Here is an 18,132-nt window from a genome sequence, read left to right as displayed (position 1 = left end):
CAACAATGGTTATCTTTTATTCAGGATATTGTGGATAAGTATAATGACACGATTCACACGTCAACGAATATGAAGCCATCAGAAACATTTACAAAATTAAAATATGAAAAAGAGATTAATGTCAGAAAACCTAAGTTCAAAGTTGGTGATATCGTAAGAATATATAGGTGGAAATCTCATTTTGAAAAGGGTTTTACTGAACGATGGACGAAAGAACTTTTTAAAATTGTTGATGTAATAGATACGGTTCCTTGGACTTATAAGATATATGATTTGGAAGGGGAAGAGATTTTAGGTTCATTTTATTCACAGGAATTACAAAAGACAAAGATAAATTGAAATTTTTTGACTCCACCCACACAAGCCCCACCCACACAAGCCCCACACAAACCCACCACACACAAACCCCACACAAGCTCCAATAAATTGAAATTTTTTGACTCCGCCCCTTTTTGACTCCACCCACATAAACCCCTCCTACACAAACCCCACACAAACCCACCACACACAAACCCCACACAAGCTCCAATAAATTGAAATTTTTTGACTCCGCCCCTTTTTGACTCCACCCACACAAGCCCCACCCACATAAACCCCACACAAACCCCACCACACACAAACCCCACACAAGCTCCACACAAGCTCCACACACACAAGCTCCACCCATATTCACATAATTAGTGATTAGTTAATTAGTTCCCCCACACACAACATGTTTATTTAATTAAAAAATTATCCACCCATCCACACAAGCTCCACTCATCCACCCATCCACCCATCTCTCCACCCATCCATTGATCCACACAAACCTCATCCACATTCGCCCCTGCCCACATAAACCCCGCCCACATAAGCCCCACCCACACAAGCCCCACCCACATAAACCCCGCCCACATAAACCCCGCCCACACACACCCCGCCCACATAAACCCCTCCCACACAAGCCCCACCCACACAAGCCCCACACACACACACCCCGCCCACACAAGCCCCACCGAAGCCCCGCCCACACAAGCCCCACCCCCCTCATCCCCCCTGTGCGCCCCCCCACCTTTGACCCACCACCTCCCTCATCCCACCCCCACCCTTCCCCACACACACACATGGGGAGGGGAGGGATGGGATGAGGGGGTGATGGAGTCATTGAAAGCCTACCCTCCCTTCATGTTTTGATCCTCTTCTTGTAATTCAGAATCAAGTAATTGTATACAAAACAAATATAATTTATTAATATTGAAAATATTAAATATTCATTTGCGAGAATGTATAATCTTTCCCAGCAATCTTCTCCAGATGTCTTGTGATTTCGAAACTCAGACACCATATTCTGTTTTGAAACAAAAAGTGGATAATAATTACATGGTAATATGAGTAAGCCTCGTTGACCACTGAATTAACACACCAGGAGGCCGACTCAGCCTGTCATCCTTTCAAGGTCAATAAAATTAATTCCAGTGTACTGACAAAACCGCGTTCAAACTAATAATGCAACCAACATTAGACGACATTCTAAAGAGAGAGTGATATTAATAATAATTCAGAAATATTTACCTCCAGAAAATCATGTGTTGTACAAGATTGCTTCAACAGCTGATGTTGTGCGATAGTGCTGAAAAAAATAAAAATAAAAAAAATAAGTCAAGGGTATAGATGAAGAGACAGACAGACAGGGAAAGCAACACACACCCACACACGCACACACACACACACACACACACACACGCACACACACACACACACACATAGACACACATAGACACACATAGACACACGCACACACGCACACACACACACACACACACACACATAGACACACATAGACACACGCACACACGCACACACACACACACACACACACATAGACACACATAGACACACGTGTCTCACCATTGGTTTAATTCATTCGAGATCAGAGACCGGTCATTATAAATCATTGATCTCTTCAATAAGAGCAGAGAGAGGTAGGTAGGAAGACAGACACACACACACGTGTCTCACCATTGGTTTAATTCCTTCGAGATGATAGGACGTGATAAGACTTCGTGCCACTCATTGAAAATGTCTTTCAATTCTCTTCTAAAATCATTGATCTCTTCAATAAGAGTATTAATTTCATGAACCACGTCGTGATACGTAAACTCAATTTCTTCCAATGCCCTGTCAGGGAAAAAAATATATATATATATCAGAATTATCATGATTTAATTAATAATCATTTGCTTCATCGTTCAAAGAGAAAACCAAACAAACTTACCAACTCTGTAGTAAGCTTTTGCCTTCATCGGAAGAGAGATCATCCATGTCTCAGTTGTAAAAATGAAAATCCTGTCTGGCAGAAACTTTGTCTGGTGAATCACTTATAAGGCTTACAATGAGAAAATTCCCGAAACATTGGGTGCGGCCACAGGAAATGACAGCTTGGAAAATAACTGGGCGATTGTATGAATCATTTACAAAACATACTTAAAATGGTTTCGATTCAAATGTTTTCAGTTCGTGTTCTGAGATAAAATATAAACACGAGACCTTGTCTCACAGAATAGTTCCTATTTTTTCACAGCATGACTGTCTAAAACCACACAGCACGACCGTGTCAAAAAACACTTCCTCATTTTCACGGCATGAACTGAAAACATTTGAAACAAAACTTTTTTTATGGCGTGGTTTATACACAAAAATGATTTGCAACTCGGACGGTGGTCAGATGAGATCATTAAGAGAAGTTTATCATTTCGTAATGGCACAAAAGGGGTATCTTAAAAAATATAAAGATTCAAATGTTTTGTTTGTCAATATTTTAGATGGGGATTATTGTGCAAAGAAAATTAAACTATTGAAGGAATTTGAGAATGAACAAATCTTTATAGGTTCAATGAGTGAGCTGATCAACCTCCAGGTTAAAGGGGAGACAAATAAATATACCTTGGGATAGCCTGGTTATATATATATATACAAAGCCTGGTGTTGGCTTAGTGGTTAGGGTGGCGGCTTGGGATCCCAGTGTCCCGAGTTCGAATCCCGCTCAGCTGCTGAATTAACACCAGGGGGTTGACTCAGCCTGTCATCCTTCCGAGGTCGGCGAAATGAGTACCAGTATACTGGTCCCGGTGTATGCCCCGGTTAGAATAGGTGTACCATATCCCTGTGTTGTAAGAGGCGTCCAGGAAGGGCATCCGACCATAAAACATTGCCTCACAAAAAGCCAAACCCCTGCACAGCAGGGAAAAACGGATAAAAAGGGGGTTTATTTTTAGGGAAAAAAAAAGGGAATCGCTGAAAATCCCCCATTCATTTACATGGGGAAAAGTGAGCCAGAATCAGTAAATCCACCCTACTCACGATAACTCGAGAACGGAAGAAGCTACCAATGTCAAATTACACCACATGATCCAGGAGGGTGATTGCTTGCACTGATTAGATTTTGGTCAAAATCGGTCAAAGGTCACAGTGAGGTCAAACATAATTTTGTAAATTCATGTGGAGAAATGGAGTATTTTTGCTTCGCTCAAAGTTACGAGTTAGTTTTAACTTCGATTTTAATTTTGTCATCGGTTTTTGCGATCGCTTAGGACGCTTAAAACTCGGTTGTCGAAATTCTGGGAAAAATCGGATGTTTTGGAGACTTTTTAAGATTGTGTAAAAAATATTTCACTCGCGCGTCACGGGTCGTCACGTGATGCAGTGTGCTCGAGCAGAGGTGGCATTGAGTCACGTAAAGGTTTTGCGTGTGCGTGCTGACGGTGTTTTCGATAAAGATGGTGTTTAAAAGTTTTTTTTTTTAATCCCAATAAAGGTTATCGTCACATGCCTGACTCGCTGAGCCGTCGGATTATGTAAAGATTGTTGGTGGATGGCCGAATATTACGGTTTTGTGACTTTGATAAAATAATTGCGTGGAGAAGAGATTTTTGCTTCGGTCGACGTTACGATTTTTGATGGTTTGGTACAGAATCATCGTAGAAACTTCTGGTTTGCGTCGCTACCTTCTCTCGAGACAGCTTTTATTAGACAAGGTCAGAGGTCAAGTTGACGATTTCGTAAGTACCAGTCGATGACTGCTTGTTTGTTTGTGAACAGTATTATGGAAAAACTCCTCGACGGATTTCGACGAAACTTGGTGGGGGGGGGGGGGTTAGGTCTGGTCCAAGGATCATGCCATTAGATTTTGGACTTGGTCCAAAATCCTTTTTGGCCGCTATGGTGACCAATTTGATACAATATTTTAATTTTTTTTGTTTTTGCATTTCTACATGTTTTAAGTGATTTCCAACCCCCCCCCCCAAAAAAAAATTGTTCGAGAAAAAAAAAATTTGCAACTTTTTTTTTCAACAAAATTTCGATTTTTTTTTTTTTTTTGCATTTCTACATGTTATAAGTGATTTCCAACAAAAAAAAAAACATGCCAAAATTATAATTGCGGCTGATTTTGGAACTTCAGGTGGATATACCCACGTAAAATCAATTTCTGTCTCAAGGAATCTAGTTATGACGAATGAATTGAGGATGTAAAAGTTAAAAGTAAAAGGGAAAGTTGCAAACGATAACTTTGTGAGCACTGTTGATGTCAAATTGAATGAATAGGATATCAGGTTTGCTTCAGTGACCTCGCAGTATTGGCGGTGGAGGTTTTGCACTCAACCGAGTGCTCCCCCTCTAGTTTTGCTTGCATTATTGGAGGTCTGAAAACACTGAATGTTTGTTGTTATTTTGACCAGTTGTCATTTTCTGCAAATAAATGCTCTAAATGACTATTTTTATTCGGAATTTGGGAGAAATGTTATCAGTAGTTTATCGAATAAATCAAAAATGTTCATTTTACTCGAACACTTTTTTACTAATATGAACTCAAAATGTTCATATTATTTTATAAATAGTAAAACCAGAAAAACTGATGATTTTACAGTGGTCTCTTAATTTTTTCTTGAGCTGTATATATTAATGTTCATGTGGATCGGCTCACTCAATTCGACTCACCACACGTTGCTACAGTGGGACAAACACCACTGCGTTATTACAAACACCTCACCACTGCGTTATTACAAACACCTCACCACTGCGTTATTACAAACACCTCACCACTGCGTTATTACAAACACCTCACCACTGCGTTATTACAAACACCTCACCACTGCGTTATTACAAACACCTCACCACTGCGTTATTACAAACACCTCACCACTGCGTTATTACAAACACCTCACCACTGCGTTATTACAAACACCTCACCACTGCGTTATTACAAACACCTCACCACTGCGTTATTACAAACACCTCACCACTGCGTTATTACAAACACCTCACCACTGCGTTATTACAAACACCTCACCACTGCGTTATTACAAACACCTCACCACTGCGTTATTACAAACACCTCACCACTGCGTTATTACAAACACCTCACCACTGCGTTATTACAAACACCTCACCACTGCGTTATTACAAACACCTCACCACTGCGTTATTACAAACACCTCACCACTGCGTTATTACAAACACCTCACCACTGCGTTATTACAAACACCTCACCACTGCGTTATTACAAACACCTCACCACTGCGTTATTACAAACACCTCACCACTGCGTTGTTACAAACACCTCACCACTGCGTTGTTACAAACACCTCACCACTGCGTTGTTACAAACACCTCACCACTGCGTTGTTACAAACACCTCACCACTGCGTTGTTACAAACACCTCACCACTGCGTTGTTACAAACACCTCACCACTGCGTTGTTACAAACACCTCACCACTGCGTTGTTACAAACACCTCACCACTGCGTTGTTACAAACACCTCACCACTGCGTTGTTACAAACACCTCACCACTGCGTTGTTACAAACACCTCACCACTGCGTTGTTACAAACACCTCACCACTGCGTTGTTACAAACACCTCACCACTGCGTTGTTACAAACACCTCACCACTGCGTTGTTACAAACACCTCACCACTGCGTTGTTACAAACACCTCACCACTGCGTTGTTACAAACACCTCACCACTGCGTTGTTACAAACACCTCACCACTGCGTTGTTACAAACACCTCACCACTGCGTTGTTACAAGCACCTCACCACTGCGTTGTTACAAGCACCTCACCACTGCGTTGTTACAAGCACCTCACCACTGCGTTGTTACAAGCACCTCACCACTGCGTTGTTACAAGCACCTCACCACTGCGTTGTTACAAGCACCTCACCACTGCGTTGTTACAAGCACCTCACCACTGCGTTGTTACAAGCACCTCACCACTGCGTTGTTACAAGCACCTCACCACTGCGTTGTTACAAGCACCTCACCACTGCGTTGTTACAAGCACCTCACCACTGCGTTGTTACAAGCACCTCACCACTGCGTTGTTACAAGCACCTCACCACTGCGTTGTTACAAGCACCTCACCACTGCGTTGTTACAAGCACCTCACCACTGCGTTGTTACAAGCACCTCACCACTGCGTTGTTACAAGCACCTCACCACTGCGTTGTTACAAGCACCTCACCACTGCGTTGTTACAAGCACCTCACCACTGCGTTGTTACAAGCACCTCACCACTGCGTTGTTACAAGCACCTCACCACTGCGTTGTTACAAGCACCTCACCACTGCGTTGTTACAAGCACCTCACCACTGCGTTGTTACAAGCACCTCACCACTGCGTTGTTACAAGCACCTCACCACTGCGTTGTTACAAGCACCTCACCACTGCGTTGTTACAAGCACCTCACCACTGCGTTGTTACAAGCACCTCACCACTGCGTTGTTACAAGCACCTCACCACTGCGTTGTTACAAGCACCTCACCACTGCGTTGTTACAAGCACCTCACCACTGCGTTGTTACAAGCACCTCACCACTGCGTTGTTGCAAGCACCTCACCACTGCGTTGTTACAAGCACCTCACCACTGCGTTGTTGCAAGCACCTCACCACTGCGTTGTTACAAGCACCTCACCACTGCGTTGTTACAAGCACCTCACCACTGCGTTGTTACAAGCACCTCACCACTGCGTTGTTACAAGCACCTCACCACTGCGTTGTTACAAGCACCTCACCACTGCGTTGTTACAAGCACCTCACCACTGCGTTGTTACAAGCACCTCACCACTGCGTTGTTACAAGCACCTCACCACTGCGTTGTTACAAGCACCTCACCACTGCGTTGTTACAAGCACCTCACCACTGCGTTGTTACAAGCACCTCACCACTGCGTTGTTACAAGCACCTCACCACTGCGTTGTTACAAGCACCTCACCACTGCGTTGTTACAAGCACCTCACCACTGCGTTGTTACAAGCACCTCACCACTGCGTTGTTACAAGCACCTCACCACTGCGTTGTTACAAGCACCTCACCACTGCGTTGTTACAAGCACCTCACCACTGCGTTGTTACAAGCACCTCACCACTGCGTTGTTACAAGCACCTCACCACTGCGTTGTTACAAGCACCTCACCACTGCGTTGTTACAAGCACCTCACCACTGCGTTGTTACAAGCACCTCACCACTGCGTTGTTACAAGCACCTCACCACTGCGTTGTTACAAGCACCTCACCACTGCGTTGTTACAAGCACCTCACCACTGCGTTGTTACAAGCACCTCACCACTGCGTTGTTACAAGCACCTCACCACTGCGTTGTTACAAGCACCTCACCACTGCGTTGTTACAAGCACCTCACCACTGCGTTGTTACAAGCACCTCACCACTGCGTTGTTACAAGCACCTCACCACTGCGTTGTTACAAGCACCTCACCACTGCGTTGTTACAAGCACCTCACCACTGCGTTGTTACAAGCACCTCACCACTGCGTTGTTACAAGCACCTCACCACTGCGTTGTTACAAGCACCTCACCACTGCGTTGTTACAAGCACCTCACCACTGCGTTGTTACAAGCACCTCACCACTGCGTTGTTACAAGCACCTCACCACTGCGTTGTTACAAGCACCTCACCACTGCGTTGTTACAAGCACCTCACCACTGCGTTGTTACAAGCACCTCACCACTGCGTTGTTACAAGCACCTCACCACTGCGTTGTTACAAGCACCTCACCACTGCGTTGTTACAAGCACCTCACCACTGCGTTGTTACAAGCACCTCACCACTGCGTTGTTACAAGCACCTCACCACTGCGTTGTTACAAGCACCTCACCACTGCGTTGTTACAAGCACCTCACCACTGCGTTGTTACAAGCACCTCACCACTGCGTTGTTACAAGCACCTCACCACTGCGTTGTTACAAGCACCTCACCACTGCGTTGTTACAAGCACCTCACCACTGCGTTGTTACAAGCACCTCACCACTGCGTTGTTACAAGCACCTCACCACTGCGTTGTTACAAGCACCTCACCACTGCGTTGTTACAAGCACCTCACCACTGCGTTGTTACAAGCACCTCACCACTGCGTTGTTACAAGCACCTCACCACTGCGTTGTTACAAGCACCTCACCACTGCGTTGTTACAAGCACCACACCACTGCGTTGTTACAAGCACCTCACCACTGCGTTGTTACAAGCACCTCACCACTGCGTTGTTACAAGCACCTCACCACTGCGTTGTTACAAGCACCTCACCACTGCGTTGTTACAAGCACCTCACCACTGCGTTGTTACAAGCACCTCACCACTGCGTTGTTACAAGCACCTCACCACTGCGTTGTTACAAGCACCTCACCACTGCGTTGTTACAAGCACCTCACCACTGCGTTGTTACAAGCACCTCACCACTGCGTTGTTACAAGCACCTCACCACTGCGTTGTTACAAGCACCTCACCACTGCGTTGTTACAAGCACCTCACCACTGCGTTGTTACAAGCACCTCACCACTGCGTTGTTACAAGCACCTCACCACTGCGTTGTTACAAGCACCTCACCACTGCGTTGTTACAAGCACCTCACCACTGCGTTGTTACAAGCACCTCACCACTGCGTTGTTACAAGCACCTCACCACTGCGTTGTTACAAGCACCTCACCACTGCGTTGTTACAAGCACCTCACCACTGCGTTGTTACAAGCACCTCACCACTGCGTTGTTACAAGCACCTCACCACTGCGTTGTTACAAGCACCTCACCACTGCGTTGTTACAAGCACCTCACCACTGCGTTGTTACAAGCACCTCACCACTGCGTTGTTACAAGCACCTCACCACTGCGTTGTTACAAGCACCTCACCACTGCGTTGTTACAAGCACCTCACCACTGCGTTGTTACAAGCACCTCACCACTGCGTTGTTACAAGCACCTCACCACTGCGTTGTTACAAGCACCTCACCACTGCGTTGTTACAAGCACCTCACCACTGCGTTGTTACAAGCACCTCACCACTGCGTTGTTACAAGCACCTCACCACTGCGTTGTTACAAGCACCTCACCACTGCGTTGTTACAAGCACCTCACCACTGCGTTGTTACAAGCACCTCACCACTGCGTTGTTACAAGCACCTCACCACTGCGTTGTTACAAGCACCTCACCACTGCGTTGTTACAAGCACCTCACCACTGCGTTGTTACAAGCACCTCACCACTGCGTTGTTACAAGCACCTCACCACTGCGTTGTTACAAGCACCTCACCACTACACTGTGTGGGCCGAGGAATATCGGTCAATGTCACGACTTTGAAGAGTGCTGTTCTTGTTTTCCATCTCTTCTCTTATATGATCCTCAAGCGCCCTTTCTTCCCCAAACCCCTGCTCTTACTTTCTTGTCATGCATACTACATGAGAATTTTGGTTAATTAAATTAATGTTTTTCTGCAGCTTAAGTTTGACAATGGCAGAAAACGATGTGGACAATGAGCTCCTTGATTATGAGGATGAAGAAGAAAATCAGACCCCAACTGATGGCACTACAGATGTGACCGCAAAGCAGGAAGTAAAGGGGTCATACGTGTCTATCCACAGCTCTGGCTTCCGAGACTTCCTTCTCAAGCCTGAGCTTCTCCGAGCAATCGTGGACTGTGGTTTTGAGCATCCCTCAGAAGGTGGGTCAAAGAATCCGCATCATCGGTGTTCTTCACAAATAACGAAGTGGGAAACGCATGTCGTGTAAATATATCTTGCAGTCGATCACGGACTTATCCGAAGGCAGAAAATGTTTCGTTTTCTTTCTTGATTAATACAGTACTGAACCTTCGCACAAATCGTTGACTCTTTTTGAAAGATTTGATCATGATGCGATGTAATTATTACTATCGAACCTGAGCTTTAATTTCGGCTTGGCTAGAAACTGTCACCATTTTGTTTCACATGCAGGGTGGTTCACCAATGTCTGCCGCTTGTTATTCCGGTGGGCTCATATGACAGCACTGGTCATTGCTGGACGTTACGATGCCACAGTTTATTTTGACTGAGAGTAGGCAGGTTATTCATGTCCAAATTGCCTCCAATCAAACGTCAGGCCTGGCCAGCCAGTTCATGAAAGACTTGGACCGATAACCATCCCCGACCAACCCCCCACCAGAGAGTGGGATTAATTGAGACTCTTAAAGTACGGAATAGTAAATCGGATGTAGTTATCATTGTATTGGCTTGTTTTGAAATTTACCTTGAGATGACACAGGCATATTTCTGCTCCCCATATATTGTATTTACTTACAAGGGAGATGTCTTTAAATTGATTGCATGCCTCCTGACTGCGTAGCATCGGAGAGCTTAGCACAGCCTTTTCGCACTTTTGAGATGACGCTTATGTTGCAGTATACCCCGTGTACCACAACTATAATTATTTTCTGTATAATTTTGGTATATTTGCACTGGATGCTGTTTTAGCAAACTTTCAACCATTTGTTCTTTCGCTGTATGAAGCAGTCTTTCTGTCCGCCCTTACGATCCATCTCTTTATTGCAGTGCAACACGAATGTATCCCACAAGCCATTCTGGGTATGGATGTGCTGTGCCAGGCTAAGTCTGGCATGGGTAAGACTGCTGTGTTTGTTCTCGCTACATTGCAACAGCTTGAACCCGTTGATGGACAGGTAAACAGCGATCATGTATCCAGCACTGCAATTTGTCTCTGGGTCTGTTTCTTGTTGGCTGCTATGATGATGCCTTTGCTTTTGTGTCACTGTGTTCCCTCAGCCAGTGGGAATGGCCATCTTCCATCATAATTTGGCATGATTGTTGTAGGCCTTGGCCAATGAACTTGTGCAATTGTATATGGACTTTTCTTGAACTTTAATTTTGATAAACAAATATTGTTTAGTGGAGGAAGTTGGTGGTTTGGACATTGGGGCTGGGGTGGGGGTGAGAGGAGTTGGTGAATATTCTTGTGTGAGTTTTTGTTTAGTGTTTAAAAAAAAAAAAAATTGCCTCATGATATTTTGAGTAGTCGGGTGGATGCGTATTTGTATTTTATGTTGAGATGAAGATCCAATAAAGTTGTGGGTTTGTTTTTATTATTTTATAAAAATTAAATGCTGGTTGTGTGCACGTGCAGGTGTCCGTACAGGTTATGTGCCACACTCGTGAGCTCGCCTTCCAGATCAGCAAGGAATACGAGCGCTTCTCCAAGTACATGCCAACCGTGAAGGTATGGTGCACACTTATTTTGTCTTCCAATTGTTACGCGAGTTTCACCATCGCTGGTCAAATGCTCCTTGAGCTTTCTAATGGAGTTGTGTATGCACCGGGCAGGTGGCAGTGTTCTTTGGCGGTCTTTCCATCAAGAAAGACGAGGAAGTACTCAAGAAGAACTGTCCTCATATCGTCGTGGGAACCCCTGGACGTATTCTTGCACTGGCACGGAATAAATTCCTCAACCTCAAGCACGTCAAACACTTCATCCTTGATGAGTGTGACAAAATGCTGGAACAACTAGGTTTGAAAATTTTACATTATTTTGTCTTTCTTGAATGTGGCCTGACGTGACAAATTGAGGAATTTGCACAGACCTTTTTTGTGTGAGGGGAGATGTTAGCATTAGTCAGACATGGCCATTTTCAGTATTATATCCTTAAACTCATGTTAAACATACTTGCATTGCTTTATCGTGTTGGGGAGGGGTGTGGAGGAGGGGGAGTGGTAAGAGGGAGAGAGAGGGAATTGTAAAAGTTTCACTGACAAGCAACTTCCAAAGTGATCATGTTTAAGCCCTCCAATTCGAGCTCATCATATCTCCCCAAAAAGCTGCCACCAGGAAGGGAGCCTGTTCTGGCATTTTGAATGGTTAACTATGTCGGTAAGGAAACCTTAGCATGCGCTCAACTCCTGCAACCATTTCTGATGTGTCGGCTGTGTGAGGCCGGCCCGAGCGAGCAGCATCTGCCACATTGGACACTCCACTTTTAAACTTCCTGTCCCAGTCGTACACCTGCTGCAGCGATAAACATGGCGTCACCATATTGCATTTTCATGCTCACTTCCCAAGAAATGGATGACAAAACGTTGCTCCCACCTCGTGCATGCTTTGAAGGGAGCCGCCGCATTGGAACTGCTCCACTGACATCATGCGCTCAATGTTGCCAGATCTAAAACAGGCAAAACATGACTCTTACCCATAGATATAACATGTCGTCTACAACTATACACATTACATTCTCAAATTTATATCACCATTTTAACGTTACTTGTGTCTGCCCCTCATATAACTGTTGAACGATGGAGATTTGACACCTCGTCCTTTCTGCGAATTTAAACACAAGTGTGAACGGCACTCGGTGGAGCTCATACTGTTGTGGGGCCGAGTTTCGGTGCCGAGCACGACCGCTAGGTGGAGCAGTAGAGTCGACTCCATCGAACACCCAGAATTTATAGGTCGTCACCCCGAATAACTCCGGAGCCGACGGGTTCCTTATCGGACCGAAGATCACCAATAGGTTGACCGCGTGGGATAGGGTCGATTGCCAATTTCAATTCACCTAAATACCCATGTTGTCTAAACTACCAGGGAAATTCACCCTCGGCAGCATCTGCGCGATCCGGGCCGTTACCGAGCCGGATCCGAGCAGAGAGTACCAGAATCCTGCCGGGCTGATTGCACGATTACGGCAACAGTGAAGCCTCCTACTTCCCGTTCGCCGCGCGGCAAACCAATGATAGAAACACAGAAACGAGCTGATACATTCAGCAATAGGGATATTCATTTACAATAGGCAGGGAGGGGAACACAAGAGCAGAGTTATCTGACTATAAGAAATGCAGTCAATGTACAAGCAAAAGCACTTCTACAGTTGCTACTTAAAGACTGGCCCACACACAGAAATGGACCCGTTGGGTCTTTATTGAAGGCCTCCAGCTCGAGGACAGGTGAGCTGGAGACCAGAGCCTGCGCTTGGACCTGTCCACCTCGTGTGGTCTTCGACGATCCGGCTCGGCGGGACTCTAACCCGCAACACAATGCCGCTCCCAGCACCAGGTACCGCGCTCTCCAACCGGCCACGCACCAATCGACCAATCGACCAATCGACCAAGGCCAAGGGGAAGATCAGAGGTGATGATGATCCAGCTCGGCGCGACTCGAACCCGCAACACGATGATGACGACCACGACGACGACCACAACCCTTTTCACCACCACAACGACCTCCACCACCTCGACCCTTTTACCACCCAACCTGGCGTTCCTTTATATTTTTTTCCTCCGGGGTGAGCAAATCGCCGTCTAAGGTGCACTCCACCTTCATTGGATGGGGTGTCGTGGGAAAATCGCTCTCTGTGGCCATCTCAACCCCCATTGACCGACGTGCCGTGGGAAAGTCGCTCTATGTGGCCATCTCAACCCCCATTGGCCGGCGTGCCGTGGGAAAGTCACTTTCTGTGGCGTGATTGGACAAGGGGCATGCCCCTGCCTTCCTGGGCGGTGTCCCGGTCTGAAGCGATGGAAATCTCCGCCCACGTACGTGGCCGAACGCACGTGGGCAATTGCGTCGGTGTGTGAAGTGAAGGAGATATGTTGTCAGCGAAACTCCGCAGCGCACACATGTAATTCCCGTTAAACACAGGTAAGGGGCCCTAACTGGAGACACACACTTAGAGATAACTGTTCTATAAGGACCTGAATGTTGAGTGCAGTAAGCTTCCAAATTCGTAACGCTACCCCCTCCCCTTTTTACAGACTCGTCCCGAGTCATCAAATTTTCGTGTGACCAGCATGTGTAAGTTCTCCCCTCGTACCATTTACTTACGGATCCCTGAGTGCGACATTTTTTTTAAACATGTCCCCAAAAAAAATAACCTAGTGCGCTGCGTAACGAAACTATTAGACTCACTCGGCCAACTTAAATAAATTGCTGGCGCTAACACAAACAACAGGTGGGTTGCAAAATATTTACAATTTTACCTTATCTATTTACACTAACCATGGCCCTTGACCTGTCATCTGTGGGATAAAAGGCACAACAAAGTCAACAGTTCTGTGGCTCAAATGCAGTCTGTCGCACAGAAGAATGGATGGAGATGGACTGGATGCAAAAACAAATGAACATGGGATGATGGGGCTGCCTGCAGGGCAGTCCTTGCAAACGCACTTGGCGATGGTCCTTGCGCACATGGATGGATGGATGGTGACACGGAGGCAATGCAAAGAAGGGTAGCAGGCATGGGGTCATGACAAAGGTCGGCAAATGAGGCATGGCAAGGCAATGCGGACCAGCAACTGTAGCACAACAGGCCAGCATATGAATCTGGCCGGTCTCTGGTATGGTCCCGTGAGGTTGTGTCGAGGGAGTACGGTGGTGCCGGCCGCTCCGAAAACGGGCTCGGACCTACCCTACTGTCTCCCCCCAACCTATCGCCTTTGCCTGTCTGTCCATACCCACTCCCTAAATTTGCAACAACGAACCAACAAAATTTAGCCCCTTTTTTAATTTTATTTTATTTTTCTATAATTTAGTCTCCCTAACCCCCTTGTGTCTTTGTCTGGCTAACCTATCCTGTCCATCGACTCCCAACCCATAAGTTCCTTCCTGAGGGGAATGAGGGAGAGACGTGTCCTGCCTCGAGGACCAACAAAGCCTCAAAATAGCCTCCTGCAGATTTCTACAATCTTTTCCAAGGTGGTTCCAGCGGCCTACAGAGAGCGAAGGGATGGATGGTGCGAATGGGTACATTTCCTAACTATCCTAGCATTCATTAACTTTAAACTATCCCGGGGCTTTTTCATACGCCTGTGGTGCTTTAAACTATTGGTTCGAGAAACCATCATTCCCGTCGCCTGTGTTGGTGTCCATTATAAATTTGGGCCGAGCCCTGAAATTTTCACTCGTGCCCTTGCACAATTTCATGGGTGGGCAGCGTGGCTCACATGGTAGGGATTCCCTCTCTGCCGAATCTCAAACTACGGCACCCCTGGGCCTTGAGGCTGCCTCCGAGCCTACCTGCTCCCTATGAATGCGGGGGGTTGCCCTTCCTGGCATTTCCCCCCTCCGATGCCCACGTGGCATTTTGGCGTCAAGGGTCCCGTTCCGAGGGTCGCCCGTGCCCACTACACTATCCCGGTCCCTTGGACCCTTGGCTTACTCTGGCCGACTTGTCTGGTGCCCGGGGTGCCCTCGACTCGATACTCACCGTTCAACAGCCACGCTCCCAGCCGGTCCATGGAGTCCTACACCCCTCAAAAGGTATCGAGCCTTCTTCCCACACTAACAACAAAACGACCTCCTTTTGGAAAATTTAACTAACCCACTAACTAACATTACACTGACCCTGGGGTCACTTGGGTGGGATCCACTCCTCCCCCCACCCATTCATTCGCACCATGCATTCCACATTTACTCCATTCACACACTTGGGCCCGCTGACTCACACTCACTCATTGTACATATTTTTCACTTTTCAATTCACACCAACACTCCACACTGCCATTCTGCTAACTAAATTCCCCTGACTAACTCGTGCCCCCTCGTCATCCCTTATTCTAATGCACATTCCTTTTAATTCTACGTAGCTAATCTACGTCCCCACAACACATTCCATGTCTGCTCATGTCTCCCAAAATCCATTTTCCATTCTAAATCTAACCTAACTTTCCCACTAACTAGTTCACGGGCCCCATGGAGAACAGCTCATGCCCCCATGAGGCTTGTCTAACTCAGCTAAACCCATCCCGCTACCTAGTGCTTCCTTTGCCGAAACGCTGGGCTGTGTACTTGGAGCGAGGCTTTTTTTTTTTGCACCGCCAAGGCGGCGGTCGACAGCTTGCCCGTTCGTCCCTTCCATCGGGCGATATGTGCAGCCTTGTTGTCGCCGTGTCCATAGCAATCAGCACTCGTTTCCGAGGGGTCTGCCATGCGAGCCAACGTGCGCCAGTCGCCCGTAACTCGTGCCGCGAGGTCCGTGCCGATGACGTCACCTGCGCGGTTTCCCATGCAGGCCAGCACAAGCGTATCGTCCCGGAAACCCGCTCTGCGCGTTCCGTGAACAGAACACTCGGCATGCAGCACGTGGAGCTTCGCACACTCGCTCGTATGTGGACCCGTCCGTTCCAAATTCCCACAACACTTGCCTATATTTTCGCCGTCCACGCGGCCGGCTCGTGTCCGACGTGGAACGTTTCCGGGTCGGATTGCGAAGACGCGCGCGTGCAGGCCGTGCGCGAAATGCGCCATGGACCTCGTACGCACTGGCGTGCGAACCCGGTGCGGTAGCCAATTTAATCCTTTGTGGCCTATTTAGCTCGCCACTCGTGTCTCCCGTCTGGATCGGTCCATGTACCAATTCCTCGCATGCATTCGCGCGACGCCATGACACTCGTACTGCTTACACATTTCACCACACACTCCGGGACAATCACATCGGGGATTCGTGTCAACTCAAGAAATCCCGGGGTTTCCATACCCCCCAAGCTCCGCGTGTACCCTTTCACATCACTCACCCGCTCAACCTCATTCGGCCTGTCCAGACTCACCTCGTCGCAGTCCATTTCGAGAGAGCTTGCCATCTCCCTATGTTCCTTAAGGAGGCCATCCTGATGCTCGCACCGGGTCACGATACCTTCCCCATGCTCAACCCCTTGTCCCTCACTATCCCTACCTGTGTGTGCTCGTCTTTTATTTCCTGTATTCCGTTCACCTCTATTGATTTCTGCGTCTCTGCTGTTTCCTCCTTTGTCTCCTTTATTTTCTGCATCTCTGTCTCTGTTAATTTCTCCATCACCCCTTTTAATTTTTTCCGTCGTCCCCTCGCGTTCATTAGTTTCTTCCTCTGTCTTTTTATTTTCTGCGTCTCCGTCACCTTTAATTTTTCCGTTGTCCCCTCGTGTCTCACCCTACACGTTCCCTATAAATTGTCGTGGCATCGCTTATCCCGACCTCACCCGTCTCCATCGTGGGCCGGACACATTCCACACTCCCCCTCGTCAGTTCGGTCACGCCGCCACGTGGTGCCGCCATTTTGCAATCCATTGTCCGCATTTCGCGATGTGCAATCGCCCTTATTGCCTCTTGCCCAACCTGGAGACTCAACCCCATGCATTGCATATCACCCCTGATCTCATCCATTTTGCGCTCAAAGTAGTCCCCCTTCATGCTTTTGCGCTTGCGTCCATTTTGTTTTCCATCCCTTTGCATGTTCGCTTTTATTTCTTGCGCATTTGCGTCCATTTTGCGCGCATTGGATTTTATTTCGTTTTTCATTCCTTGCATTTCTTCCATCATTCCCATTAACATTTCCCCCAACCGGTTCATGTCAAACGACCCTGATGAAGCCGATTCGCCATGATCGGTCGCGGTTTCGCTGGGAACTGGGGGGGGGGGAATTTGATGGAGGGGGCGCTCTTGCACCGCCGCTCCCACCGTGTCCATTACGACCTCTGGGTCCGATCACGGGGAATGGTCGACCTGCATGGTGGTTTCGTCCTGGACCATGGATTCCTCTAACGCGACATCTATACTCATCTGCCTCAGCTCATCTTGGGTAGCCATGCTGCGACTTGAGAATGAAATTTGACGCTCGCAATTTGGGCGAAACGGGGGGTGGGGGGGGGGTGCTCACTACACCCCTGATCCGAATCCCGTGAATTTTGTGGATGCGGAGCGGCCGAATCGCAACCCTGATCACCAATTGTTGTGGGGCCGAGTTTCGGTGGCGAGAACGACCGCAAGGTGGAGCAGTGGAGTCGGCTCCACCGAACACCCTGAATTTATCGGTCGTCACCCCGGATATCTCCGGAGCCGACGGGTCCCTTATCGGACCGA

The 18,132-nt window shown here is 47.3% G+C and overlaps 1 protein-coding gene and 1 long non-coding RNA gene across 5 annotated transcripts in view; one reads left to right on the top strand and one right to left on the bottom strand.

The window, feature by feature from the left end:
- Positions 1-1,162: 1,162 nt before the first annotated feature.
- LOC147012948 (uncharacterized) lies at positions 1,163-3,336 on the bottom strand. The gene is made up of 3 exons (XR_015051127.1): positions 1,999-3,336; positions 1,552-1,609; positions 1,163-1,327 (listed from the first exon to the last, which is right to left on the bottom strand). It is a non-coding gene; the product is annotated as an uncharacterized LOC147012948 (long non-coding RNA).
- Positions 3,337-3,879: 543 nt separating this feature from the next.
- LOC147012947 (spliceosome RNA helicase Ddx39b) overlaps positions 3,880-18,132 on the top strand; it is a 39,598-nt gene continuing 25,345 nt past the window's right edge. For 2 of the 4 annotated variants that reach the window (XR_015051123.1, XM_085854333.1), the window contains exons 1-5: positions 3,880-4,037; positions 9,762-9,985; positions 10,851-10,978; positions 11,440-11,532; positions 11,637-11,820. Coding sequence is in view for 3 of the 4 variants with exons in the window: in XM_085854333.1 (XP_085710459.1) it covers positions 9,775-9,985; positions 10,851-10,978; positions 11,440-11,532; positions 11,637-11,820 (616 nt within the window). In the remaining variant the exon portion in view is untranslated. Of the gene's footprint in view, positions 4,038-9,732; positions 9,986-10,850; positions 10,979-11,439; positions 11,533-11,636; positions 11,821-18,132 lie in introns of those variants that run through there. The other 2 variants (XM_085854332.1, XM_085854330.1) reach the window with 2 other exon arrangements.

Source organism: Eptatretus burgeri, chromosome 14, assembly GCF_056783735.1.
Source record: "Eptatretus burgeri isolate ZD-2024b chromosome 14, Ebu_testis_v1, whole genome shotgun sequence".
Lineage (NCBI taxonomy): Eukaryota > Metazoa > Chordata > Myxini > Myxiniformes > Myxinidae > Eptatretus > Eptatretus burgeri.
The sequence above is the reverse complement of the archived record's forward strand: the minus strand, read 5'-3'. Positions and strand labels throughout refer to the sequence as shown.